General features: G+C 54.1%; 2 protein-coding genes across 2 annotated transcripts in view; one reads left to right on the top strand and one right to left on the bottom strand.

Moving 5' to 3' along the window:
• The first annotated feature begins 23 nt into the window (after positions 1 to 23).
• DOK1 (docking protein 1) lies at positions 24 to 2,845 on the top strand. Its single transcript, XM_010333411.3, has 5 exons — positions 24 to 156; positions 493 to 792; positions 923 to 1,007; positions 1,216 to 1,400; positions 1,606 to 2,845. The coding sequence occupies exons 1-5, from the start codon at positions 97 to 99 to the stop codon at positions 2,410 to 2,412; spliced, it is 1,437 nt and encodes a 478-aa protein (XP_010331713.1). The 5' UTR covers positions 24 to 96; the 3' UTR covers positions 2,413 to 2,845.
• A 390-nt stretch (positions 2,846 to 3,235) lies between these two features.
• Positions 3,236 to 8,071, bottom strand: part of M1AP (meiosis 1 associated protein) — an 82,279-nt gene continuing 77,443 nt past the window's right edge. The window contains exons 7-10 of the mRNA XM_003922568.4: positions 7,561 to 7,767; positions 5,730 to 5,870; positions 5,292 to 5,303; positions 3,236 to 4,163 (exon numbers count right to left, since the gene is read on the bottom strand). Of these exons, the coding sequence (XP_003922617.1) occupies positions 3,999 to 4,163; positions 5,292 to 5,303; positions 5,730 to 5,870; positions 7,561 to 7,767 (525 nt within the window). The 3' untranslated portion in view covers positions 3,236 to 3,998. The remainder of the gene's footprint in view (positions 4,164 to 5,291; positions 5,304 to 5,729; positions 5,871 to 7,560; positions 7,768 to 8,071) is intronic.

Below are 8,071 nucleotides of genomic sequence, written 5' to 3'. Positions count from 1 at the left end.
TGGGAGGGACGGAAACGCCTCCAGGGAACCCGGCCCCGCCTCCCGCCCCGCCTCCCGCCGCAGGGCCAGGAAGCGCGGAAGGAACTGCCAGGGGCCATGGACGGAGCAGAGATGGAAGGGCCGCTCTTTTTGCAGAGTCAGCGCTTTGGGACCAAGGTAGTCGGGGGCCGCGGATGCCGAACCCCATCCGGGCTAGTAGTGGGTGAGAGAGCCCAGAAACAGGGAGAGGTGGGCAGCGGGCTGGAGCGCGGCGCCGGGAGTTGGAGAGCCTGTGACTTTTCCCGCGAAGCTGCTTTGCACGCTCCTGAGAAGCGTCTGTAGTCTCGGGATTCCGGTCCTGGAGAGAGGGAGTGGCATCCTCCTTGGGAAACTTCGTCCCCCGTTTGGAAGCCCCAGACCCCAAATCGGCCTGCGCCGCTCCCTCCTTCCCCGTCGCGACCGGGACCGCCCGCGCACGCCACTCCCTCTCCAGCCCTCTCGCTCTCTCCCTAGAGGTGGAGGAAGACCTGGGCCGTGCTCTACCCGGCTAGTCCCCACGGCGTAGCGCGGCTCGAGTTCTTTGACCATAAGGGGTCGAGCTCTGGAGGTGGCCGAGGGAGCTCGCGCCGCCTGGACTGCAAGGTGATCCGTCTGGCTGAGTGTGTGAGTGTGGCCCCCGTCACCGTGGAGACCCCTCCTGAGCCCGGCGCCACTGCTTTCCGCCTGGACACTGCTCAGCGCTCGCACCTGCTGGCGGCCGACGCACCGTCCAGTGCAGCCTGGGTGCAGATGCTATGCCGAAACGCCTTTCCGGTGAGGGGCTGCGGCGATGCGGGGTGGGGGCAGTTACAGAGGCAGAGAAATGGGGTTGGCTCAGACCCGCTCCCACCTCCCCAGCTGCGTTGAGGAAATCACAGGTTTCTTGATGCTCTCTGTACTACAGAAAGGCAGCTGGACTACCGATAACCCACCTAAGCTTTCTGCTCTGGAGATGCTGGAGAACTCCTTGTACAGCCCCACCTGGGAAGGTAGATGCCTGAGAAAGCTGGGCAGGGATGGAGTGAGGAGGAGGAGTGCCTTTGGGAAGTGGGTGGATACCCAGGGACCCATGGGGAAGTAGGAAGGCCCTGAGATCTGGCTTCCAAGTGAGTGCTTGGACACTGTGCTCCTGAGGCCTCGGGGTCCCCACTGCTGCCCACGTCCCTCCTGCCGCAGCTAATTGTATATGCCTTCCAGGATCCCAATTCTGGGTAACGGTGCAGAGGACTGAGGCCGCCGAGCGCTGTGGCCTGCATGGCTCCTACATGCTGAGGGTGGAGGCTGAGAGGCTGACTCTCCTGACCGTGGGAACCCAGAGTCATATACTGGAGCCACTCCTGTCCTGGCCCTACACTCTGTTGCGTCGCTATGGCCGGGACAAGGTGAAGGGGCTGTCCCGGAGGGCTTCCTGGGTTGGGCAGCTGTGGGTGGGGCAGGGCAGAGGTGGGTAGTTCTGACCTTCGGATTCCCCTTTCTTGCCTACCCGGAGACCCCACGTCTGTTCCCAGGTGGTCTCTTTGTAGATACCCTAATTAATACCGGCCTGTGACTCATTTCCTCTGATGGCTCCCTTTCCACCCTCCTCAGGTCATGTTCTCTTTTGAGGCCGGCCGCCGCTGCCCCTCGGGCCCTGGAACCTTCACCTTCCAGACAGCACAGGGAAATGACATCTTCCAAGCAGTCGAGACTGCCATCCACCGGCAGAAGGCCCAGGGAAAGGCGGGACAGGGGCACGATGTTCTCAGAGCTGACTCCCATGAAGGGGAGGTGGCAGAGGGGAAGTTGCCTTCCCCACCTGGCCCCCAAGAGCTCCTCGACAGTGCCCCAGCCCTGTATGCTGAGCCCTTAGACTCCCTGCGAATTACTCCACACCCTTCCCAGGACTCCCTATACTCAGATCCCTTGGACAGCACCCCTGCTCGGGCAGGAGAGGGAGTACAACGGAAGAAAGCGCTCTATTGGGACTTGTATGAGCATGCGCAGCAGCAGTTGATGAAGGCCAAGCTGACGGACCCCAAAGAGGATCCCATCTATGATGAACCCGAGGGCCTGGCCCCAGCCCCTCCCCAGGGCCTTTATGATCTGCCTCGGGAGCTCAAGGATGCATGGTGGTGCCAGGCTCGGGTGAAGGAGGAAGGCTATGAGCTCCCCTACAACCCTGCCACTGATGACTATGCTGTGCCACCCTCCCGGAGCACAAAGCCCCTCCCTGCTCCCAAGCCCCAGGGCCTAGCCTTACCTGAACCTGGTACTGCAACTGGCAGTGGCAGCAAAAGACACAATTCAGCCCTGTACAGCCAGGTCCAGAAGAGCGGAGCCTCAGGGAGCTGGGACTGTGGGCTCTCTAGAGTAGGGACTGACAGGACTGGGGTCAAGTCAGAGGGCTCTACCTGAGAAGGAGGGCAAGGCCTGAGGTCGCTGAGGAGAACCATGGGGAGGTGGCACTGGGGTCAAAGAAAATGGTTAGAACCAGCAGAAGCCAGAGGGTGGGAGGAGCCATGTTGTGTGAGAGCAGGGGACCAGAGGGATGGGGGAGTCAAGGGAAGGACTATCCCAGGAAGTCCTAAGAAGTGGGACAGATGACAGGGCTGACGGATGGGCTCTACATCCCCCTAAAGCCATCCCTTCCCCACTTCCTGAAAGGAAGGGACAGCTGTGGGAGCAGGTCTGTGGAAAATGGGGCATGGTCAGAGTGGGTGCAGTTTGAGGGTCTGTGTGGAGGTCTCGGAGATGCTGGAATGTGCCTGGATCCTTACCCCTGCGTTGTTCTTTGCCAGATATCTATTCCAAAAATTTTAAATTCTCATTAAAGTCAGCTTGGGTTTAAGAGTTTTATGTGTGTGAACAGAAAGAGGGGACACAGTGGGTGGGTTGGGTGTGGTGGGGATCAAGAGGAGAACCAGGAATGTGTTGAGAGTCATGGAGAGGAAAGGGGCCCAGGAAGGGAACAGGAGGGTGACGTTTCAGAGCCTGGGGAGTCAATTCAGGCTGCCCTAGGCTAGACGAGAGCTCTGTGGCCCTGGGTGAGTTGTGTAACATCTGCAACCCTCAGTTTCCCCTGTGTCCCTCTGTAAAATGGGAAAACTATATTGAGCTCTACCTCACAGGGCTTTTTGTATGAAATTAGATACAGTGTAAGTATTTAGTGTAATCTGAAGCACAGAGTGGTTTTTTGTTTGTTTTAGTTTTTATTTACTATTTATGTAGAGATGGGGGTTTTACTATTTTGCCCAGGCTGGTCTCGAACTCATGGCCTCAAGTGATCATCCTGCCTCAGCCTCTCAAAGTGTTGTGATTGCAGGTGTGAGCCACTGCTCCCAACCTAGAGGAAGCATTTTATAAACGGTAGCTATTCCGTGGATGGAAGGAGCAACAGGAAGGGGGGTGCTTGTGGGGAGAGGGTAACAGGAAAGGAGTAGGTATTTTCTACACCATCCTCTCCCCTGTTCTGGGCTATATGGCAGCACTCCCACAACACACACTTTGCACGTAGGTACCAAGCACTTGTCTGTTCGGAGGCTGAAGCCTGGTGGTGTTGCGGGAAGGCCGCAGGCTCTGAAATGAGGCTTGGATTTCAATCCTACTTGTCTTTGAGCTTTGAAAACCTCCTCCTTGTTCCTGAGGCCCAATTTACCAAAGGTGACGTGACCTCATCCACCTGCTCACACAGAGCTACAAGAAGAAATTCTGGGTTGGGAATGCGTCTAACAATGGTGGAAGCTTACTGGGTGTTTAATCACCTCTGTAAACAGTATCAAATGATTCAAAAGAAAATGAGAGTCCTTGCTGAAGAAGGGACAGGCTCGAGGGTATTGCTTCTCCACTTGAGGAGTGGGACAGCATGAAACAGGCGGGGAAGGCTCTTGTTTCCCAGTCAGCCCTCACTCACAGAGGCTCAGGCAGATAGAAAGTAGGTCTGACCACTGATAGCCATTATGTGAACTTGAGCATGGATGTGGTTAGGCTCTGGTGCTGGTGACTTAGGGCCCTGAGGCATCCTCCTTCCACTCCGAAGGCAGAAAGAAGGTGTCTGAGGAAGTTTTGCCGGCTGCTGGCGCTGGCGTCTTGGAGGCTCTGCCTGGGACAGGAGTCACAGGCAGGGGGGCCACAGTGGCTCGAGCTCGGTTGGTCTGCAACTGCCCAGTCTGCAAAGAGAGCAATCAGAGCCTTCTTTGAAGATCAGAGTTTCTGCGTGCCTATCCCATTCTCTGTTGGGCTTTCTGTCCTAACTCTTTGGTAAGTCCCGTCCCTGGAGTAACAGCCTCAAGGCCCAGGACAATGATTTAGAGTCCCTTGAGCCTAGCCTCCACAGTGCCTGTCTCCTTGGCCAGTGTCCTACCTCTGGCAGCTTGCCCAGCAGCTAACTTGTTGTGGCCCCTGCTCCTACCTCTAGTTTGGAAATGTCCTTCTGTAATTTTAGCTGAGACAAAATGAGAATTTTTTTTTTTTTTTTTTTTTTTGAGACAGAGTCTTGCTCTGTTGCCAGGCGCCAGGCTGGAGTGCAGTGGCGCGATCTTGGCTCACTGCAACCTCCATCTCCCGAGTTCAAGCAATTCTCCTGCCTCAGCCTTCCGAATAGTTGGGACTACAGGTGAACACCACCACACCCAGCTAATTTTTTGTATTTTTTAGTAGACATGGGATTTCACCATGTTGGCCCGGATGGTCTCAATTTCTTGACTCATGATCTGCTTGCCTTGGCCTCCCAAAGTGCTGGGATTGCAGGCATGAGCCACCGAGCCTGGCCAAGAATTTTTTATTTTTTATTGAGACAGGATCTTGCTCTGTCACCCAGGCTGGAGTGCAGTGGCACAATCTTGGCTCACTGCAGCCTTGACTTCCTGGGCTCAAGCAATTCCCCGACCTTAGCCTCCCAAGTGGCTGGGACTACAGTGAGCACCACCATTCCTGGCTAATTTTTTGTAGAGATATTTTATCATGTTGCCCAGGCTGGTCTCAAACTTCTGAGCTTAAGCGATCCACCTGCCTCGACCTTCCAAAGTGCTGGGATTATAGGCACGAGCCACCGTGCTTGGCCCAAAATGAGAATTTTCCTAAAGGCTGTGTTACTAAGAAACAGAAAAAGTTAATAAGGACAAAAGGAAGCCTAAATATTATATAGAACACAGGTCTCATAAAAATATTTCTCCATCCTCAATTACTCTTCCTTCTTCAACCCCAACTGTCTTCAACCCCAGTCATGGGAGTCCTCTCTTCAAGTTACTAACCTTGGTCAGCCTCCTTTCCTCATCTGTAAATGAGCAAACACTTACCTTGCAGGGATGCTGTGAGGATTAAATGAGAAAAATATATGAGCAAGCACTTATCATAAAACCTGGCAAGTGACTTGTGCTCTCTAAGGATTAATTTCCCTTCCCTTGGGCATTTCTTTCCTCACCTTGCCTTCAGCCTTTTCTTTCAAGAGGGTTGTGGTAGTAGTTCCTGGGTAGCTAGTTTACTTAATGGGACAATGGTCTGTTAAATGACTAATGAGTTATCGTAAACACTACAATTAAAACACATAAACATTATCATATGTAAATGCCCTGGCAGACAGGCCTCCCTATCCAGTAAGGGTTCTTATTTTCCCCTTCACCAGGGGTGGGATCCAGAAGAAGGGCTACTTCCTTGGATGGGGGCGGTGTTGGGATGGGAGAGAAGGGTTTTCGAGGACTCTGGGCATGAAGGGGAGGGAGGGAGGGGAGCGGTACCTTTCTCGGGGCTTTGCTTTCCCAGTGTGGGTGGAGCCGCCCCCGAGGCTTGGCATAGTTGCTGCTCAGGTGTGAGTACAGGTGGCTCTGAACCTGCAAGGGGTTGTAGGTGGGCTCCAGCTCCAGGCTGTCTAGGATGCTCTGAGGAAAAGAGAGGAGGGGCCTCATCCAGGGAACTTGAGGTCACGGAACACAAGATGTCAGGCAGCGATCCAGGAGTGTGAGGGGGTGGAGAAAGTGTGAAACGCAAGGGCTGCCGTGAAGGCTGTGAAATAGATGCTGTCCCCCTGGGTGTTCTGACCTGAGGTCCAGTGCTTGTAATCTAAGGGTCAGGCATGGGTAGGAGAAGTAGGAACAACCCTAAGTGGTTAGAAACACTGAACACTCTGGCCCCAAGACGCATGTCCAGGGGTTCTGAGGGGGCCAGCGCACATGAATGCTACAAGGGATCCACTGTGAGCACGGAGGGAGGGTGCGTCAGCAGGCTACCCAGCGGGGCGGGGTGCTCACAGCCTGCAAGGCCAGTACAGGGAGTTCTCAGCCTGGAGGTGAGCTGAGCTGAATGGAAAGGGAGGAGGGGATACAGGAGCACAACATTCCTGTGCAGTCAGGTTTTCCGGCCACAGCATCCTGTGCCAGGAACCACTGGCCCCAAAGTGAGACGCTAAGCGGGCCACGGCCACTCGTGCCCACCTCTCTCTGTGTCTCTGTGGCCGCCAAACCAAGAGCACAATCCCAGGCCTTGTCCTTGCTGCATTTAAGCCAGCGAGCCAGTTCTCCCTGCCCAGAGCCACCCCTCCTACCCTCAGCCTGAGGAGACTAGCAGAGCAAATATAGAGAATCCAGATTCCAGGAAGAGGAAGAGGAGGAGGAAGAGAAAATGGCCTTCAGAGTGGTTTGCTCCTCTGCTTCTGCATCCGTCTCATTTTGAAGCCCTTCCTATTTCGGGCACCTACATTGGCTACCTTTTCCTCCTTTTCTCACCAAACATAGTTGAGTGCAAACACAGGTATATATACATGCACACATGCAATGCAGAAAGTTAGACCCCTAAGAACACACCAGCACACAGATGTGCACAGGCGCATCTACATGTACGGCCATCAACTTAGAGACTCCAGCACAGACTCACTTGGGCACAAAAATCAACACACAAAGACACAAAAACCCATACAGAGGTTGATTTTTTGGGTCTCCTTTTACTCCCTCTCTCCCTTGCTTTTTCTTCTGCCTGCCACAGTGTCTTCTCCTTTCCTTTCCCTCCCAATGTTCTGCTTTCCCTTGTCTAACTTCACAATCTCCTCTCTGGGGAGGAGGTAGGGGCAGGAGAACCAGCTGGTGCAAAAACTGAACCAAACAAGTGTCTGGTGCCTCCCCAGGAGCTGGAGCTGCTGGTGCTGTGGCTTCCTCTCCTGCCTCCCTGTGCCCTGGCCTGCCATCAGGTTTCTACTCTCTGCTGCTCCCTTTCCTCCTTCAAAGACACGCTGTCCTCAGATTTCAGGTCTGGGTGCATGTAGTTTGTCCTCTAGGATGGCTCTAATTCCCAGTCATCACTGATACCCATGTCCCTTTTCTCTCCCAGTTTTTTCTTCTCAAGCTTCATTTCCCTCAACCCAGCCTCTGTTCTATTTCACTCCTTACCCTGCTGCCATAATCTTAAGTGTTTCCTCCCTCCTTCTGGCAACATTGCCTATCCTTGCTTTCTCTTCTTGCTCTCTTACCACACCTCAGCTCCCCATCCATTCCCTCATGGGCTCACTCCTCTCCCTCATTCCTTTCTCAAACTCCATTCGCTTCTAGATCTGTCTCATGAGATCGGGGCTCCACTTGCCTCCACAGTCTTAAGGCTGTCATCGCATGGGTCCTCAGATAGCAGGGGGAAGGTGCTGGGCAGCATCAGTTCCCGTGTGGCCACCGCCTTCACCAGCAGTGTGAGGGAGCGTGATGGCATGATCACATAGAAGGTGCTGGCAGGGATTCTCTGGCTGTGTCCTGGGCTCAGTGGTTCCCCCTTAGCTAACAGCAGCCATTCTCTTTTCTGAAACAAGGACATACAGACATACTGGTTCATTTTTAGCCTATGGCATGTTTTGAGGATCAGTCCCATTTGATGTTTCCCTGACTTTCAGGGGTGCTGATGAGGGCAGAGCCATGTAACTTTGGCCCTGGTAGGAAGGGACTTCCTGCTTGAATCGTCAATACCACAAGGTAGTCCTCTTCCTCCCTGGTCTGGGATATGCCAGAGAAAGTACATAAAAGGGTTAACAATAGACAGAAAAGTTATGAAATGCCCTGTAACTGGAAGCAGGTGTTCATCCCAGAGGGAGCTACCACATTCAGTG

The sequence above is a fragment of the Saimiri boliviensis genome, chromosome 1 (assembly GCF_048565385.1).
Source record: "Saimiri boliviensis isolate mSaiBol1 chromosome 1, mSaiBol1.pri, whole genome shotgun sequence".
Classification (NCBI taxonomy): Eukaryota; Metazoa; Chordata; class Mammalia; order Primates; family Cebidae; genus Saimiri; species Saimiri boliviensis.
This window is presented reverse-complemented; position numbering and strand designations above follow the sequence as displayed.